The following is a 20248-nucleotide window of genomic DNA, read 5'->3' on the forward strand; positions in this document are numbered from 1 at the left end:
GGGTCGGCCGGGGAGAAATCCCAGCGGGCGGTCAGAGCCCAGGGAAGGAAGGGGGGCAGGTCCAGCCAGGGCCTGGCTCAAGGCAAAACCTGCCAGAGGCACAGCTTCCCGTGTCCTCTGGAAGCTTTCCAAACGCCGAAGGCTGAGATGTGATAAGTAAATAGCACTTGACCTTCCCCGCCCCCGACAGGTACTGGATAGCTGCATGCCAAGGTACCTGTGCAAAAATTAGTTCTACCTAAATTCTAAATAATTCTAAATAATTCTGAGTTTCTTGAATTCAGAGTAACTGTTTGTGGGGAGTGTATATTTTTTGACCTTTTACAAAAAGGGTCTTGGATCCATTCTTGTTAAGTCTAGGTTTTCATATCCAATATATATTTGTTTCATATGTAATTTATTTTTTTTTTAATTATGGGGGAGGCAGGAAACTTGGGAAATGGGACCAATATGTTCCCAACATCTGCCTGCCCAAATAACTTTCAAATCCATCTTGTCAGGTTCAACCAGGCTCCACAGCAGCGTGTCACAGAGTTCAGCTTTCTATAAGCAACATTTTGGTAGGTAGGGGAAAAAGAGGCAGTCCAGATTATTCCCTTGTTGGGAAGTACGGGCACAGCAGCTGTAAGTTGGTTCTAGCGAGCTGTCAGACCATCAGAATGTTTGGAGCAGGGAAGCAAACCTTTGTGTACCGTAGTGAGCAGCTGTGTCTGTAAACAGAAGGGTTTGGTTCTGAGTAGCCAGTGTGAATGTGGTTTACTGAGTGTGTGATTTACTGCATATGTGGGTTACATTTTTGGGGGACTAATCGTGGTCTGGTTCTACAGACTGAATTCTTCTTGAGACTATATATTTGAATTTAGTGTGATCCAAAGCAGATCTGGTTTGTCTAGGTTGCTCTCCAAAGCAACCTAAGGCACAGTAAGTGAGGATGGGTAGAAGGATCGCTTCAAAACCTGCTCCTGAGCTGAGCTGAGCTGAGCGCACTGATTTAGGTACACCAGCTTCTTGCCACTCATGAGGAATGTATGAAGGGGAAGTCCTTGGGAGAACTTGGAATAAAAGGAATTGGATGTATTGCTGTTGTCAAGAATAGAATTTGGGGATGTTAAGAAGGGAGGTGGTGTTGCTGTGGAATAATGGCAGGGATAATGCCAGTATGTAGAAATAAGACACATCTCTTGAGGCAGTGAAGTTTCCATAAATTTGTTCTCCCCTCCACAAGAGAGTGCCATTCAGGTTTGCATATGGTCACTTGGTGCAAATTTTATTTATTTATTTACTTGCTTATTTTTAAAGAGGCATAGTCATATTCTCAAATATAGATACCGTTCTTTGTACAAGTTATTGGCAATTGCAGATTTTTGACTTGGGATTCTTTTGAGCTTCCAAGTATTTTATGATATGCAAGGAATACTTGAATGGATCTATTGCATGGGTTCTCAAGTAGCCAGTGGTAGTATTTTTATGAAGTGATGGGATTCTGCATCTCTAAAATGGTAACAGAATTGAGCTCATCATGATTTGAGACTGCTCAGGTAAACAACTCCTCCAAGTTGCTCCTCAAACAAGAGGAGTAACTTGGGTTTGTATGGAAATGCTAATTTGGTGGTGTTTAACCGAGGCTATATAATGCTGCTGGCAGAAGAGAGGAGTACCCAGTTTCCATTTGATTCCGTGGAAGTTAATGTTGATTAATAGCTCACTCGAAGCCGGAAACAAGTGAGCTGGATGTAGCAAACTTAGCCTGCTGTGATTATGTGTGAAACGAGGCATCCTGAATTCAGTTCAGATGGATTGCTCATTGAGAAAGTCGGGTAAAGAAACTGCTCTGTGGTGCGTGCTGGCCTGTAATGCCGTACGAGCTCCAGGAGCTCAAAATATCTGCCATTCTTTCTGCTTTTTAAACAGGCATTACTTTGCACTGCCCACCAATCCCGGGGAGCAGTTCTTCATGTTTTGCGCGCTCGCCGCTTGGCTGATCACGAAAGCGGGGCGTCCCTTCGAGCAGCCCCAGGAGTGCGATGACCCCAACGCAGTGATCTCGAACGTGCTCTCGGAACTGCGCTCCTTTGTAAGTTGTTGAGCAGGCTGATTTCCCAGGCGTGTGTCAAACGTGGGCATCGCCTTCAGAAAGAGCTGCAATCACACACTTCCTCTCCTTCCTGCTTCTGTTCGCAAGGACCAGACAGACCTCTCCTATTTATAAGTTTCTACTCTGTTACTTAGTTAACTGGAAGTTTATACAGTCTATACCTACTTGCTAATTTTTTTAGCACTGCAGAAAATGGTCTTATAATATTATATATGATTCCAATTACTTTTGTTCTACAAAATGGATTAAACTGGCTTTACTTTTTGTAGTGCCACATATGTTGCTCATTTATAGTAGCATAATTTACAGAGATTTTGTCTGGAAAGTTTACACAGTGCATATGATCCTGCTCCTGCCATAATCAATGGTATAGTTCACAGTGAAGGAAATGGTTTAGAATAGTGTTTGTGTTTTCTTCTTTTTTTTTTTGTTAATGAGTAAAAGGTTGTATAAACTGCCGGGAAGTATTGGGATTTTTTTTTCAATATTAAAAAAAGAAAAAAAACCAACAGAAACAAAGGTGAGGAGAATATATCAACTTACAGGAAGTATGATCTTAGGGAAGATTATACTGCAGTGGAGCTGTGAATGATGTTAAGACTATTCTCTAAAGGAGTTAAACCATAGCAAACTAATATTTTTATTCTACAGGATAGCAATAAATAAAAATATTTTATAAATAAAATCTGCAGCAAACAAGACAATGTTGAAAAACTGGTATTTAAGTCTCAGTACCGAAGTTTCTCCATAGCTGTTCTTACCTTGCCAGCTTGTCACTTGTGTGCTTGACCATCCATCTCTCTTGTGGCTTCTGACTCTTCTGCTCCCTATGAGTATCCTCGTTACCATGTGCTTTAAGATTTCTACACTGCATGTGTTCCTCGGGATGTTTTCTTTTCCCTTCTGTTGCCTGACTGGAGCTGTGTAAGGAAAGAATGTGAATTAACATTAATAAAATCTTCATACACAAGAGACACTTTGGTTTTAGTGTAAAAAAAATCTTATCTCCCTGTGAGGAAACTCGGATCAACGGGCCATTAATAAACAGCACATCTCTTTATTTTAGGGAAGGCCTGTGGATTTTCCTCCCTCAAAATTAAAGGCTGGTTGTGGAGAGCAAGTGTGCTATGTTCTTGATTGTTTAGCTGAAGAAGCCTTGAAACACACTGGCTTTAGCTGGAAAAGGTACAATACACTTTAGCATCCTCCCTTATGCATTGTTTTCCAGCAAACAGATGTAAGTTGTGAAGACAAAACATAGTAATGACTAAAAGTGTTTTACTTGACATTTCATGAGATGCAAAATTCAACTAGGCTTGAAGCACTGGGACCAATTAATTCCTAATGCAATTTCACACAACTCAGTCTATTACCAGTAAGCCTGAGTTTGGACCATTAATAGACTTAGCTAATTAAGATTTAACTGATGACCTTTTTTTGGTCATTTCCCTATGCATAACTCCCTGTTAATCTGACAGTTGAGTTGAAACATTTAATGTCCTTTTAGGTTCTATCAATTAATTCTTAACCTCTTCAACTGGAGGTATGCACCATATGATCATGTTACAAGTAGGGTACAGTAGTTTTATTTAATATGAAGGAAATCTTAGGAGAAATTAGATCACAGATAATTTCTAGTGTATGAAACTGTCTTTAAAAGTGTTCTTTATTTCATTCCTTCACTCTGATGGGTTTTGAAATGGATGTAGCAAAGTAATTTCTACCTTAGAAATATTTTCCTGTTACTTCTGTTTAATACACAAATTCCAATGTGGGCTGAAAATAAGTCTGTGGTGACTTGCACTTGAATTTTAAGAGGTCAGACCAAAAGAGAAAACCAAAATTTACTCCCCAGATGTCTTTGTAGTATGAATATACTGTTCTGCCTGGCATAGGAAATAAGCTTTACTTTTAAGACAGTCCAAAATAAATAATGCCTTTTAAGGCTGTTAATTTATTTGTTTAAGTATGTGAGATGCTAATCACTGTCTCATTATAATCCACACCATCCATACTTCTCATGAAATGTTTTGTTTGCTAAGGAGAATTTACAGAGGTATTTACAATTTACTGTGTTTAAAAGCTCTGCTGTTCTTTGAATTAATTTCAGGCCAGCATATCCAACAGAAGAGCTAGAAGAAGAAGAAATAACAGAAGATGATGCAGAATTAACACTTAATAAATTGGAAGAGGATGTTGCAGTAGGTTTATGTCATCGCTTTTGATGATACTAGTATTGGTCAGCCATGGGCAAGTTTTTATTCACTGTTGAGTTTGTTTGGCTTTGTTTAAGAAGTCCTTTCTATTAGCTGTTCATTTTTTTCCCTGTGGCTCCATTCTTGCATCATCAGATTCTCTGTAGTTTTTTGTTGCTTTTCAGATAAGGTTTTTAACTCACTGAGACAGAGCACATGTTCTTATGTGCAGTGGAATCTAACCATGCATTAAAATCACAGAGATTCAGAATTGTTTGTGTTCTACTGATACAAGCTCTTGATGTTAAACAACACTTCAATCCCTCTTTACAGAATTGGCTAATATTTGGTTAAAATTTGCCCAGTGCTTAATTAATAGAATGCTCACTACTGTAACTTAGATTTCATGCAAATAGGAAGCAGTAACTTCGGTATTTAGTTTGTCTGAAATTTGGGAACAGAGTAGATGGAGAAGAACAACTGGAAATAGAATGTTTATTTAAAAATACCAACAAAGACCTAAATAAAGGTTGCAGAATTGTTGCTGTAGACAAAGGTCGCAGGAGCTCATTGATATATATTCCATGAATGCAATGATAATAGTATTCCATCATTCATTCTGACTGAAGAATAAGTCTTTCTGTGTGCTTTGAAATACCTTTTATCAAAAATATGGCAATGTTTGAGGATCAACTGTTTTATTTATTCCTACTTTTTAATTGTAATAATTACAGTGAAGTTGTCATGGCTATGAAACAGCCTATGAAATACACCTGCAAGTTCTAATATACTTTTAGGGCTTTTTGATGGAAGGATGTTGAAGAGAAGTTCTTTCTTGCTGACTGACTTACTTAGAAGATTAGTTTTATGAGAGATGGAGTCTCAATGTAAACTGGTAGCTTAATGTGATCACAAGACATTGGCATATTATCAGGCATGTTTGTCTTCATGTAGTGAGTCTTTTTGCTGTTGACTTAAACAAGATTTTTCTGGAGAGGAAGTTAGCTGAGGACAATAAAAGTGAAAATTTCAGAAAGAAGTTAGTTTCACATCTGATTTCTGCAAAAATTGATGATTCAGTGCAAAATGAATGTAGATCAAAACCAGAATACTGAAAGCTGTGAGCCTGGGAGTGGTCCCTTGCCATGTCAGTAAAAATTACTTGAGGGAAAAACAATTTTCTGGAGTGCTAAGGCCCAGCAATGTTGGATAGAAAGAGCCACAGCTATCCCACTTTTGTGTTCAATTGTTTGGGAAAAAATAAAGGTCAGAAATGTTGGAAATAGAGTGCCAGTAACGTTTTCATATGGTTCTGATTATAGTCCCAATTTGTAGGACACAATAGTCCACAATAATGTAGCAGTTGAAGAGTTTACTTCTCTTCCTCCTTTTCTCTCAGTTTTCCTAAGTATTACATTATTTTGCTCATTTTTATTAGCCAAGAAAAATTCCAAACTTTCATACAATATGCAAATACTGTGATGTGGCTGTCTGGTTGCATTTTTATCAGCTTTCAAGTCTCCACAGGAAAAGGTCTTGAATAATTTTGAGAAGAATAAAAGACATTCTGTGTTGCATTTTTGACCAGCCTCAGAAATGTAAGCTGTTGGCTAAAATGTTTAAGTAGGAAAACAGTCTGCTCTTTTCTGTATCTTGTTAAGGTCTAAGCTGCTTAAATGGGGAAGCAGGCATGAAACAGTTAACCAAAGCACAGTTGAAGCCCTTCAAAGAACCTCTGGGTTTGCTCTCAGGTTTGCTCTAGGCCATGATTTTCACAACTAAGGTGTTCTATTGGCTCTTCTGAACGTGTGTGTTAATAAAACCATTGAGGTTTTGTTGCCTCATTCCCAGGTATTTTGTTCCCAGGTGGTTTATACCAAGTGGATACTCTAGTTTTAGAGCACCTAGTGGTTCTACAGGGACTAGTGGTTCTACAGGGACTAATTATAGGCCAATGTAAGTTTTTCCCCCAGTCCATTGTTGCTGCCACTATATTGATATTAGCTGTATCCATAATTGAATTTAGCAATATTTCCTGTAGTTAAATGCTAGCAATGAGGTTCATTGGTTGTTCTTTTGTTTTGATTCTTCTGAATAAAATTGATGGGGCAGAGACAAGCCTAGTCTGTAAATCAGAACTGTAAAAGTTTTTTAAATCTTGGGGAATTGAGTAGCCTGTACTATGTGGCCACCAGTAGCCAGTGAGGCTGGGTGTGCAAGTAAATCTGCACAGTTTGGTTTCTCAGTTCTGATAACTAGTCTTGTTGTTCTGGTAGGATGGTCTTTTAAGTGCTGCACAAATACATATTTTTTGATTTAGCAAAAGATAGTCCCAATCTAGTCACCAGTAATTTCTTGAAAATATTCAGGGATTAGGGGTCAAACATACCAGAAGAGAATACTGGTCCCTGTTGGTTACACACTGGGTAGAGTAAAAGAAAGAAGAATAAGCTCCAAGGTTTTCACTGAGTCTTGAAGGGTTCTTCACTAAGACCTGTGTTATTGCAGCTTTCATGATTTGTCTGGAAAGGAGGTGGATGATGAAGTTTCAACTTCAATGGAAAAGCCAGTTAACAGAGGGACAAGGTGTATAAGGGTGAAGTGTATGGGTGATGAGATGGCAGGTGAAATACAGTGTAGATAGATGGAGGGTAATGCACAGAAAATGCATGTTATGGGTGATGGGCTCTGGGCTGATTATAGTCACTGAAGAATGCAAATTTGAGACTATAATAGAGAATTCTGTAAAACTGTCAGCCCAGTGTGTGATCTCACAGGCAAGAAAACAAAACAGTTGCCTCAATTTCAATTGTGTTATTCTGAACACTTAAAATGTGGCATCATTCTGCAACTCCAAATATGTAGTGCAAACAACATCTTGAAAACTGTATTCAGGTCTGGGTGTGGTTTGGTTTTATTTTTAAGGTAAAGCTTTAAGAAACACATACAGTTACCATACAACTATTGATAATGGCCCATTTGAGGAGAGAGGGCTTAGGTTTAGGGGGATTTTTTGGTTGTTTGGTTTATTTTTTAATACTGTGGCACTCTGAAGGACATATGGGGTAGCTTTCATCTTTTAGCTTGTCCCAGGTATTGTGTCTCTTCATAAGCTCTATTATCATAAACTCTCTATGTCTTGTTTTGCTCAGAAATATGGAATTTAATGCTTCTTGTTCTGTGGTCCTGCAAAATAAAATACTTACTGAAGTCTAACTTTGCAACTTTCCTTAAGGAAGAAGAATCAGACAATGAAGAAAATTATATTGACCTGAATGTTCTAAAGGCACAAACATACAGATCAGTAAGTTGTTACCCATCAGTCCTCTCTTGAAAGGTTTTTACATCTGTAGCAGCAATTTGTCTCTGTTGATTTAAATCTGAAAGCCCCTGTATAGTCTAAACTTGAAAAAATATTCCAACTGAAATGAATCAGCTTATTTTAAAGAAACCATGTGCTGCTAGTTTTTAAACTGAAATCACTGAAGGACTGCTAGACACATTTGCAAGAAATTTTTTGCAGAAACTTCTAGGGAAACATGATATTAGTTTCTTGAATGTATTTTAATCTCACAGACACATGCAAACACCATTTCTGAAATGTATTGTAATTTCTTACTATATACATTTAATTAATTTCAATTTTAAGTATGATGTGAAGATATATGTTTTAATTTCTAATCTTTATGAATTCAAAGAAAGCCATTAAAGAAATCTGTTATGTCTGTAGTCTAGATAATTCTTGATATAAATATTTTTCTAAATATGAATTATGATTTCTAACAGTTGTCACTGTGCATAACAATGATATTTCCTATATAAACTGTGATTTTTACACAGGACATGAATGAAACTGCGAAGCAAGAAGAGATTTTACAGTCCACGACAGACGCAGCAGAGTGGAATCTGGAAGTGGAACGTGTGCTTCCACAGCTGAAAGTTACAGTCAGGACCGACAATAAGGTACCTGAGAATGGATTTGTGTGTGTACACGCGGTGATTAAAATGTTATTTCAGTCAGTGCTGTTTACTTTCCATTTTGTCTTTTGTCATGCCAAGACTTGTGAATAAATGGGCTCTCCAGTGCTGTCTTGTCTGAACCTTAGCCACTTACTTTGACTGTAGAAGCAATAATTTTCAGTAGGGTGTTTTTTCAATATTATATTTTTTTCTGCTACTTACAGAGCACCTTATTTCTGTATATTTACTTCCATATATTTATTTCTGTATATTTGCTCAGTGGAAACTTCTTTAATCCTTTGACATTTCCAATGTATTCACAATTCTGAAAAATTATACCAACTCAGTTTACCAACTATTAAAACATTGTCCTGGAAGAGAGTTGATGAACTTCTTTCAACTGGTCCATTTGTCTGCCACATGAAAGGTTGATTGTATGGAATTCATCTTTCTGAGCTTTACATGACAGTAAAGTTGGTCTTTACCTCTAATCTGGTCATTATGTGCTTTCCTTACGTTTAGCAAAAAGAAATTTTTCAACAGATTTTGCTTACCATATCCAGATAACTATCTCAAGGAGAAATTCATCATGTATATATACCATATGTATATTCATCATGAGTATTTCTCTCCAAAATCTATTTCAAGTAGTCTGGAATGAGCAGCTTAGAAGTAGACATCTACCTTTGGCCAAACCAAACCTAGGACCTATTCCTGACATTGCTGCAAGGATTCTTTCTAGGAACTTGGGTAGCTCACACAGATCAGTGCAGTACTGAAATCATTCATTTGTAGTGACCCAGCTACTTGGGGTGTTGGAGCAATCTGCAGCAGTAATATATCAATACAATACATATACATGAATACAATGAAAGATAATTATCTTGCCAAAAATAGGGGGAGCTCTCAAGTGTCTGCTGAACTGCTTGCCTGTCTTACACTATCCTGCATTCTTCTATGTGAAGAATTGCCTGGTTCAAACAATTTTTCTGTGATCGTCAGCAAGCCCATCTGTTGCAGAGAACATGATGCTTGATTCTCACAGTAAGGAATTAAAACTTAATAAAGACATACATGAAAAATTAAAGCCACTGTGGGATCTAAGGTTTACTATCTTCCAGCTTAATGTACCATCTCTTGGCCATAAGGAATACGAAAATGAACATGAAAAGAGGATTATTCTTTCCCTAGCTTCTGTGCTTTCATGCTTTCAGAAATAGCTGGACAGAAGCGTTTGGTGTTTTTCCATTCTACAAGAAAAGCATCATATTCTGTTTCCTAAGTTGTGCATGTAAAAATAGTACCAGGAGTGTGTTAATGGTTTAATCAATGACATTAGAAACTAGAACTTATATGTAAAGTCCAGTGACAATTCACAGTACCTTTTCTCATCCCCCATCCCTGAGTCCATGTATGTTTCCTATGATCTAGAAGGTGGAAGTAATTTTCCCTCTTTTGATTGTGTCCCATTATCAAAACCAAGTTTAGGTATTTCTGCCTCTTTCATTTCTTTCCATTCTTCTCCTGGTAACAGTAAGGGCTAAAATAGAAAGGGAAGAACTGATAGTCTGGAACTGTTGGATTTGGACATCTGAAGCATTAATTTTGTCTATGAATAAGCTGAGCTAGTGCAGCTATATTCAGTATTTTCAGTATTTGTGTCCAGAATGTTTTCCAGCAGAAATAGTCCCATGAAGATCAGACTCTCAAAAGCAGAGCTGCTATGGTGTCAGTGAGGATGTTGGTGTTTGTTTATCGATCTCAGTGTCACGTGACATTTAGGAGATTTACAGATTGTGTCACATTGAGCAAGTGCCTCTGGCTATGAACAAAGCAGTGGCAGGATGATATGCTGTAATAAATAAATAAAAGAGAACTGACCCTGCTTTGCATACCTGCCTTTGTTTAGTAACCAGAGGAGGATAAAAGTTGTACTTTCCTGTGTTTTAATTTGTGACATCTTTTTTAGGATTGGAGGATTCATGTAGATCAAATGCACCAGCATAAGGATGGAATTGATTCTTCTTTGAAAGAAACTAGGGTATGTCTTGTATGTACAGATTATTTCACTGATCTGTCAGCATTTTTATTTTCTCTTTTATTTGATATACATTAAGAACTAAACTGCTCTCTTTTTTCTTCATTTTATTTATGCTATTGCTGTAAAATGAAAAAGAGAAAGATATGATAATGATGATTAAGGACAGCGTGACTGGCAAAATACCTTGTGGGAAAGAGTTGTATGTGTGAGGATTAACAGGGATATCAGGATTCAGTAATGTATGCATTACCATAAGTACATGCTGACTGCAGAAGGCAAAATAGAATAATAGAATCTGAAAATAAGTACTGGTACAAAAACCAAAATACTCTCAAGTACTGTTGCTGGAAGTAACATACTGACATTGACATTTATGATGGAAGCAGTAAAGCTTGAAATATGTGTTTTGGAGGTGGGCAAACCAGAACACACTGGGAATAATTTTTTGTTGGCTAAACACAGCATTTCTGTACTATTTTTCTCTCTCAATGTAGGCTTCCATATCCTTTCTTAACTACAGCACCATTTCAGTACTCTTTGTGTACTGTCTGTATACTGTCAACCCACAGAATGTGATTTTCTAGGGTTACCTTGACAAACTCCATAATGAGATCAGCAGAACATTGGAAAAGATCAATAGCAGGGAAAAGTACATCAACAATCAGTTGGAGCACTTGGTTCAAGAATACCGTTCAGCCCAAGCCTTGCTGAGTGAGGTATTGCTGGTCTTTTGTTGTTGCCTTCTCTAGTATTAAGTTGCTATTAAGTGAGGGTTAGAGGCCAAGAAGAAGTGGAGTGAGTATCTATGAATTTTGCTGTTGGATATAAAGCAGGGGACATGCTGATTGGTTGTAAAATTATATTTTTCCTAAGCTAAACTAGCAATTTTTATTCAACTGTTCTACAAGGCAAAGTATTATCAAAGTATTATCTAAATCTGTTCCCAGTCTTGAGCAGCTAGTAAATTGCTAGTTCTGTGTTCCCTGTGCAGTTCACACATCTGTCAGGACTGGAGAAGCCACAGTCTCAGTCCAACATCCATCTCTTAGACTAAGTACTTGTGCTAATGTGCACAAAGCACTCTGATTGCTTATTTGCTTTGTTTAGTTTTTATGCCAAGAGAGTGTTGTCTGAGAAGCTTTTTGATACCCTAGTTAGGAGGCCTGTTTAAGCTGCCTGTTGGCAAGCCCTCCTGTTTATGACCGTGAGGACAACAAGATTTACAGGATTTGACGTCTGTGCTTCTGTTTGCCTTGCTGTTAAACTTTTAAATATCTTCAAGATAGTAATTTACTGTTGACAAAGTACTATTCTGGGCTCCGGAATTCAGTTCTGTTGCGTTCTGGCAAATTTTCTTTATGTTTATTTCCCCATGTCAGTGATTAGAAAACATACTCCTTATCTGGTGTGTATTTGGGCAATTACAATTTTGAAAACTGCTTTTAAGTTTTGAATGATAGTCATTACAAGGGCCGATGTTTCAAGCCTGTCCTCATTTGTAAATGTCATTGGGACTTTGTGGGAGAGTTTCTGGAATTGGAACATGTGAGAGCAAGTTTTGGTGTTTTCTCTGAGCTATCTGCATATATCTCTTCAACTATGTCATTATAGCAAGAACCATGTTTCTTTCCAGGCTAAAGAGAAGTACCAGGAGGGAAGTGGAGGAGTAACTGAAAGGAGCAGAGTGCTTTCTGAGGTAAAACATAGCTTATTGGCATTTAGCGTTTGGAGTTTAATGAAACCAGTTCTTTCTGATTTGTGCTCATGTTAAAGATTAATGTTTGTTAAGGAGAAATGATCTAGTCCAGTCCCTAAATTTTAAACCCAGGCTGCTGATGATTTTTAACTCCTGAATTGTGAGCTCAGTAAATGTATTTTATAACCTATGTCCTAGAATTATTCGGGAGTAATAAGTCATATCCATAAATTCTTTGGAAGAAGAAAAGCTTAACTGTTATTTTTAGTTCAAATTAACAATTTGAAATTTTCATCTTCCAGGCACTTAAAAGCTATATTTGGCTAAATAGTAACTGTTTCCATACATAAAATTATACTCAAATCTGTTTTTCTGTTGTGGGGTTTTTTTGCCTTTAAATCAGTGCTCTGACAAATTCAAAGAAAAATCTCCAAACTCCTAACTGCCTCCACAAGTTGAATGTTTCATGGCATGTCATGTAGAATTATGGCCTGATTTCCAAATACTTCAACCCTTTGTCCAATTCTGAAATTATTTTTTTAATGGCTCTGTTTGGGTTTCAGCAATCCACTTTATTTATTAAACAATAAAGTCTCTGGAATAAGTAACATAAAATAGATTACACATTAAGAATGTGCTGGAAATTGCAGAACAAGTTTGAGCTGTTTTAGGATAGAATAATTCAGTTGGAAGGGACCTACAATGATCACCGAGTCCAACTGCAGTAGGTAATACAGCAGTTTAATGGGAGTTTTCCAGGAAAGATTTCTGAGCATATGAATTCTGCAGAATTAGAGCTGCTTTCTATCTCACTCTCAAGGAAGTAGGTTTGAAAAAAATGTATTTTACGTTGACTTGAGATTTATAATGTGTTTGTGCTTTGGAAGCTGATAGACTGATTAGTGATGATGAATGTATTAGTGGTTGGCATCCTTCAAAGTGTGTAGATGCAGTGGTGCATATCTGAGATAAACTAGACACGTTGGATGTTCCTGCTGATGTGCCTTCAGTGCAATCAAACCTCAGCCCGCTTGGTGATACGGTTACCACTGCAGGTGTGCAGTAATGGTTCTTTTTGGTTACTGAAAAGGTTTATTGAAGCCCTAACAAAGGGCTGCTTTTAAATTATAGACAAAAATATTGAATTATTACCTTGACTGTACCATAGAATGATGTATTTGGTTTTTCTTCGTTGTCTACAAAGGCACACTGGGCAATAGATAGTCAGTGCTGAAATGCATTTTTATTCTTCATACATGCACTTTACATACCTGTGCCAGTGCCAGCAGGCTTGACTGCTGCACCTTCTTGTGCTGCAGTGCTGCTTCTGAGGTTTCCACTGTAACATGCTGAAGTCCTGACACTTCCAAAGGGGCAGTGGGCATGGCTATTTGGTGAATCTTAGTCTGCAAGGATATGGATTCCTATCTTCTTCCATCCAGCATCACACTGAGACACTTACATTGTTGTTTTCATTTGGGATGCACAGACTCTCAGTAACACTATGCTGTTTGCTTAACTTGCTACTCTTTTTGCTGTAATTTTTTACAACATTAATGTAGGTAAAGTTAAATTAAAATTTTCTGAATGTTTGGAAAAAAATTTTCCTCTGTATTCAATAAGAAAGATGGATTATTTAATTTTTTTTAACTAATGCAGTTATTCAGCAGAGACTTTTTTTTAACTTGACATTCATCTGGTTTAATTAAGAAAAAATATCTATTTTAAGATCACAGAAGTATTAGAGAAAGTAAAGCAAGAAACAGAAGAGAAAGGAAGCAGTATGACTGATGGTGGTAAGTATGTTTTTGCTTCAAACCAAACACTCTTTTTCTTAGTGACAGGTATATAATTTGTACGTGATTAAAGAAAAATAAAACAAGAGCAATTACAAGGAGCAGTATGATGCAGCAGCAGCATAATAGTGGGAAGTGAGGGGTTAGAAAACAAAGTGTGGAGCACAAATTATTTAATAGCTTTTCACAGGTAAGATGACCCTCTATTGAAGTTGTCTTCTGTTCTCTACCAAACCTCAAGACAGGTATGGGGATGAGGCTTTCAACTGAGCAAAACACATAATTGAAAAACCTGTCTTAATGTTCATGCAAATCTTTTTGAAGATCTTAGATGTCAAGAAAAGAGCAAAATTATCATTGCCTATTTCTGCCTTTACAATTTTTGCATATTAAAAATGATGTATCAGTACAATCATGTCTTTAGAGTAGAACGACCTTTTGTTCATTCAGCTCTTCAATTTTAAGGAGTGAAGTATAGAAAACAATGCTTTTGTGTTAAGCAGCTGTCAAGAGTTGCACTGTTTGTCTTTTTTTTTTGAACAGCTCCTCTAGTGAAGATTAAACAGGCCTTAACAAAATTGAAGCAAGAAACCACTCAGATGGACATACAGATTGGTGTCATGGAACACACATTACTCCAGTCAAAGCTGAAAGAGAAGTCCAATATGACTAGAGATATGCATGCAACAATGATTCCAGAAGCCACAGTAGGTGCCTATTAAAATTATTTGGACCTGACTTGGTTTGCCCAAAATACAGTTTTCTACCATTTGCTTTTTTGTGAGCTCAGAGGTTTGCTTTTTGTTGGGAGAGGGGAATTATGTTTTTTCTTGTTCCTTTTTAACAAGATGCTTGTCATGCACTTTTTTAAGATGTAACATTCACACTTTGGACTCAACATGGAGCCGTGTTTAGTTTTGTGCTGTAAAGATTTACTGCAGATCTCTTCCAAATATACAAATAAATTCTTATTAATGAAGATGTCTCTACTTCATTGGAGAATGTTACGTAGTGTGGAAGTCTGTAGAGTGATACTGACAGCCTGCAATCTTGATACTCTACAGTGCTGAAAGGAAATTACTTGAAAGGAATGTAAAATGTCTATTATTGCATTTACATAGATTTAGTATAAAGTATTTAATTGATGAAATTGAAATAATACAGCATTACCTTTTCTAAAAGGCTGGGTCAAAACTGATATCAGCTGCAACGCTGCCTTTACCAGCAGCAATGATATCAAAATCTATTTAAGACCAAAGAGGATGGAAAGTACTGTTTGGAAATTACTGTGGCTTTCTAATTTTTTTCCATGTGTCATCACTGTTTCAGAGTCACTTTAGATTAGCATTGGGTCAAATGCTGCTTTCATTTATAGTATGTAGTAGAGCTCCGTGGACATAATTTGGATTATTCTTGTTTTCTGTTCTTTTGTCAGAACACCTAATTTTGAACTCTGGGAAGGAAAAATGTTGCCAAATCTAGTTGAGTAATATGGAATGAGAAGAAAAATGTAGGAGGAAGGGGTTGGAAATGTTATGGCAACAGGGGAGCTCGCTTTGTCTTAGTAAATGTGTCGGCAGGGAGTGATTCTAGATGTTATTGGTAATGAAGGAGCATGGAACAAAGAAATAATCTTATTAAAGTACTACTACCTCCTTTTGGTTACAGTTGTTCATAAGCCATGGACAATATTGGTGCAATTCCACTGATATTAAAATCCTCCTCTAACTATCATAGGCAATTCCATTCATCTTACAATCAATTTCTCTCATTTAAAGGTGAGCTGTATTTTGTAGAATCAGTGGATCAGTTCTGTATCTGAAAGTCAAGACACTTGACACAGTCAGTACCATGAGCCAGTTCAAGTTTGTTGTGCTTGAGTATTTCATTTACCAAAAAGAAAAAGCCCTAAACCCATTAGATTTTAATAAGTGAAAAGCTGTATGTAAATGTCAGCTATTATAATTTACCTGTGCAAGCAACTGCTGAAAATCTCCATGAATCACATTGGAAATCGGTTTCCAACTCTTTTTGCTGCCTACCTATATCCTCCCACATTCAGCTGAAATTAGAAAAGTTATTATTCATATTCCCTTTGTTAGGTGGTGTTGCTACTGTGAATTTACTTTTAGCAGTGGGGTTAGTTAAATTTAAGCTAAAGCAACCCCCTTCTGCATGGCCTGCAAAGCAGCTCTCTGATGCTTTGGGATTTCAAATGTTGTGCTGTATAAGTGCTGTTTATGTAAATACTTTCCCAAAAAAAACTCCTCCTTCATGCTAATATAGCAAACACAATTAATCAAAACCCTTCCCTTATGTACTGAGCACTCTATTAGAAGTGAATCTGTTGAGACAAGCATGGCCAAAAACCCTCTAATGTGACAGAAAAATCTCCGGAAGAAAAGCTAGCCGCCTTTATGCCACGGTAATTCTAAAATAGCATGCTAATTATCTGTAATTGATCTACATTATTTTTAATGGTACTGTCTAAAACTGCGTTAATCTAAGTAGGACACTTCTGTAATTGTCTCAGGAGTGATACATGGCCTTTACTTGTCATCTGACAAAGAGTGGCATTTGTCCCTTTAGACAGTAAAACCACTTGATCCTGCTTTGAAAACAGTCTTACTGATCCGGCAAGTGGCCACTCCACCTTCCTTAAAAGCATGAGAAGAGCAGTGAGGCCTGTCACGAGCAGCCTGAAAGGCCCTTCTAAAAAAGCAATGATCTGTGTAATTACTCCACTGCTGAATCAATGCAGGAAGCAGAAGCCACATGAAAATTAAATCACTTGATTCACATTACTTCCTACATTGCTCATTATCTAATGCAGTGTCAAAACTGAAGAGCAACAAAATAAGGTGTCCCTAAGTTAGTAGGATGCATTTGAAGAAGTGCTATAAAAGAGTCTCTCTTCTGAAGAATATTTAGGGCAGAAGGACTATTTGTAAGAGTTAACTTTTATATACAGCTCTCCTCTTCCAAGGTCTCTTAACATTTTCAGCCCTCTGAAACACATCAGTATGGAGGCATGGTGTCACTGTCACATGTCATTTAGAAGCCAAAGAGAAGCTAGCTGTAGACAGATCCAGAAGTCATGCAGAGGGACAAAAAAGGAGCTTCATTTGCTAACTGGTCAGAGAAGCCATGGGTTTTGTCCTTGCCATAAGGACTGCAATAGTTCCGTCTTGTACGTGGCCCCAGGAAAAGCTGACACTTGGCTCTTAGAAATGAGTTTTGAGGAAGGCTCATCAGTAGCCAGCTCAACTCTCTTGCATGTACCCTCCAAAGCTCCAGGAGGGGAACACTAGCAGCATATTACTTCTCAGAGTTTCTGCAGCTTTGACATCCCTCTGAACCTCATAATATGACTCAGTATCTTATTTCCCTGAGCTGTCTTTTGTCTAGGCTAGGATGTAAGTGCTCTGCTGGAAACTGGAAATAGACTTTTAGTGCATGGTACCCTATTAGAGGTGCTGTTTACAGGCCATTTAGGATGTGTGAGAGTGATGTTAATGTATTACCATCTTACTTTAATAAATGTAGTATCCCACTCCCCATTCTCTTGTAATGTCAGCAGATAGCATAAATTGCTGAATATTATGTGCTGTGCTGGTGGAAAATGCAAAGGGCTGGATTTTTACCTCTTAATCCAATTCTCTCATAGAGGGCCTTGGTGTTGGTGACGCAATATTGAAATTGCAAGAGTTTAATAGTGGTTTTCAGTCTTAGGCTGAGAATTCAGGGTTTCAGCAATGAGACAAGTTAATCATTTGAACTTGCACCAGGAAGTGCTGTTCAGGAAGGTGAAAGAGAAGTTCAGGTGACTTTGATAAACCACTCCCAAGTTAGAAACAACTCCCAGATCTGGTAAAAATATTCTCACTCCTGTCTGCTGGTGGCGTTAAAGGCCTTCCCCTCTTCCCCCACCCAAAAGAGAGGAACGTTAGGGAAAATTTTTCCTTGAAAAGGAAAATAAATGTCCACCTACTATTAAACTTTGCCCCTTTTTTTGAAGTACATCTCTATTGTGAATTACGACATACAAAAAAATCCCTGTATTGCTAATTGTAAGTTACAATAAGAGCAATTAAGTCATCTCTGCATGACCTATAAAAAAGACTAGGCATAAATGAAGAGCTTGTATGTGAATGTTTCCAGCTTCTGCGCTCTTTGAATTTTTGCATCCCAATTTTGCAGCCTGGGCTTCTCTCCAAGTTTGACAAATGTTAATTAAAAAAAGAAGGCATTGGTGTGATGCTGTGTCTTGTCACGCTGGCGCTCTGCCCGCTCACGGAATGTCAATGCTGCACTGTGCCTCCGCAGGCAGCTGCACGTGCGTGCGCACACTCCTGCCTCCCCCTCGGCTGGGACATTCAGAGACCTCGGCAGCATAACAACATGCCTGTGAAAAGCCCCGTCCTAGTGTCCTAGTTCCTGCAGCGTCACCGCTTTCCACTTGCTTGTCCATGAGTTAACGTTTAAGGAAATGGTTGGGTGGTTGCCGACAAAGGCTTGCAATAAAACTTGGGAAAAGTTCATCGGCACCTGTGAGGCTGAGTAAACAGGGGAAATGAGCACTGGCTGTTTTGCATCTTTACTGTTCCACGGAAGGCTCTGAGATAGCAAAGGTTATTTTCGCCTGCCATTTCCTCCTTCCGATGTATTTCTTCATTCAGCAAGTGCCATTACCGGGGCTTTCTGGTATTAGTTAATGCTTAGCTATTGCTCCAGGGCTTGGTGTTGCTGGAAATGTCTGTCTTTCAGCCTCCTGGTAACAGCCCTACCATTTTGCAATGATTCCCACGCAACACTGAGCAGGGTTGAGAGCTTTTCATTAAGAGAAGTAACAATTTGAATAATGCTAGTCTTTCACTTGCAGCCTAGTTTTGCTCTGTTCTTTTTCATTCCTGGTCTTAGTAATTAAGAATGGTTGTGTCTCAGTACTCCCAGAAGTGGCTGAGACCTGCCAGTTCACTCACGTCTTAGCTACCTGTTGTAAAAATCAACAAAGGTGACTATTCTAAGGTCAGAAGGAGAGAGTAATTATTTCTAATAATATTCCTCTTGATGACTCACTAATTGCAATTGTTCGTTCAAACATATTTTCTTGTTTCTGTGGCTTTTAATACTTCAAATAGCATCTTAGTGTTATTCAGTAGTAACACAAAGAATTAAACTGGCATCCCTGGGATCAAAAGTTTCCCATCCCTCCTCTAGTTTTAGGGTAGAAGTTTCTTGTTTTGTCTTGGTAGGGGGGCTACTGTAAGTTTTTAGAGGGTTCTCTCTATTCTTCTCTCGGTATTGCTGGCTCATGAGCATTTTACCTCTTTTCAAAGAATCCATTTGGGAAAGAATACAAGCCAGTAGTCAGATCAAGGGAGACAGGCTGTTTGTGAAATTTTTCTGGAAACTAGAGCCAAAAAATGGTGCAGAAGGTTTCAAGAGGTTTGTCAGCATCTGTAGATCATTGTGTCCATTGTTACAGGAAGTGCACAAGTTCCTAGTATGATGGCAGGAAGGATTTCTGCTGCGTTTGACAAATGCTATCTAACAACAGTAAAAACAATGAAAACTCTGTGATCTTAAAGAGTGTCACTCATTGATTTTGTACTGATCTGTCCAGCAGCCATTTCATTACAGCCTTCTGTGGAGTGCCCATATTATAAGCTCTAGTAAAACATTCTTGAAGATTTTCATCATCTTCAGCTACATCAACAATAAAGAATAAAAAGTATTGTTCTGAGAAGACTTTTCTTGGGGCAGAAAGGTATGTTCTAGGTGTGGCAGGTTTGGAGGTTTTTTGCTATAAGTACTCTAGGACACTGACTTTTCTGTTTGAATAAGAGAATACTATGTTTGGGTTTGGGAGAACTCTGCTGAAAAAAGAAATGCATGCAATTGTGTTAGAGAAGATAAAAGTTATTGAAAGTCAGTTCAATTTTCTCTCACTTGTGAACAGGATTGATACACAGGTAACAAATTCAAATGGATAGAATAAAAAAGCTTCCTTTAAAAGGTCTTCCATATTATCTTTTCTTCAATATAGAAAACATGCCTTCACTTAGTTACATTCCATTAGTTGCTTCTAGTTACTCTTCATCCCTCGGAGGTGAAGAGTGTGCTCCTCTGTGATGGTGTTTCTTGCCAATAATTGGAAGTTTGACAACATGACCTGAATATAACCGATGCTGTCAGTCTGTCTGAGCTTCTGCTAACCTGGGTGGAACTCACGTGGTGTGTCTCTGTAGCGTGCCATGTGTAAGCAGCCACTGCTGACATCAAATCAGTGTGGGTGTCAAAAGGAGATGAGAAGCAGGAAGGTATCCCTGCCTGTCCTGCCACAGAAACCTCAGCTTCTCTACAGAGTATTTACAAAAACCCTGTAGAAGGCTGGTCAGACTGCATTTGCTATTACAGCAAAATACAGCAGGAGGGTGAACACCATGGTGTTTGTCACTCTTC

General features: G+C 38.0%; 1 protein-coding gene across 3 annotated transcripts; it reads left to right on the forward strand.

Moving 5' to 3' along the window:
• The first annotated feature begins 1706 nt into the window (after positions 1-1706).
• On the forward strand, positions 1707-14762 carry IFT57 (intraflagellar transport 57). 3 transcript variants are annotated; one of them, XM_029960690.1, is made up of 10 exons: positions 1713-2074; positions 3162-3280; positions 4206-4296; positions 7526-7594; positions 8131-8253; positions 10220-10291; positions 10876-11007; positions 11925-11987; positions 13717-13783; positions 14327-14762. In XM_029960690.1, exons 1-10 carry the CDS (start codon positions 1793-1795, stop codon positions 14503-14505), a joined length of 1197 nt encoding a protein of 398 aa, XP_029816550.1. In that variant the 5' UTR covers positions 1713-1792; the 3' UTR covers positions 14506-14762. The 3 variants fall into 3 exon arrangements, with proteins under 3 accessions (XP_029816552.1, XP_029816551.1, XP_029816550.1); XM_029960691.1 differs by lacking the exon at positions 10876-11007 and having other exon boundaries at positions 1708-2074; XM_029960692.1 differs by lacking the exons at positions 3162-3280; positions 4206-4296 and having other exon boundaries at positions 1707-2074.
• Positions 14763-20248: the final 5486 nt, after the last annotated feature.

The sequence above is a fragment of the Manacus vitellinus genome, unplaced genomic scaffold, assembly GCF_001715985.3.
Source record: "Manacus vitellinus isolate BGI_N305 unplaced genomic scaffold, ASM171598v3 scaffold_28_pilon, whole genome shotgun sequence".
In the NCBI taxonomy this organism is placed as follows: Eukaryota; Metazoa; Chordata; class Aves; order Passeriformes; family Pipridae; genus Manacus; species Manacus vitellinus.

Excerpts from the sequence above, each read along its gene's own strand:
- IFT57 (XM_029960690.1), top strand. The coding sequence starts at position 1,793 with ATGGATTGCTCATTGAGAAAGTCGGGTAAAGAAACTGCTCTGTGGTGC. Across the intron at positions 3,281-4,205 it reads ACTGGCTTTAGCTGGAAAAG|GCCAGCATATCCAACAGAAG; the intron begins GTACAATACACT and ends AATTAATTTCAG. Across the intron at positions 11,008-11,924 it reads CCCAAGCCTTGCTGAGTGAG|GCTAAAGAGAAGTACCAGGA; the intron begins GTATTGCTGGTC and ends GTTTCTTTCCAG.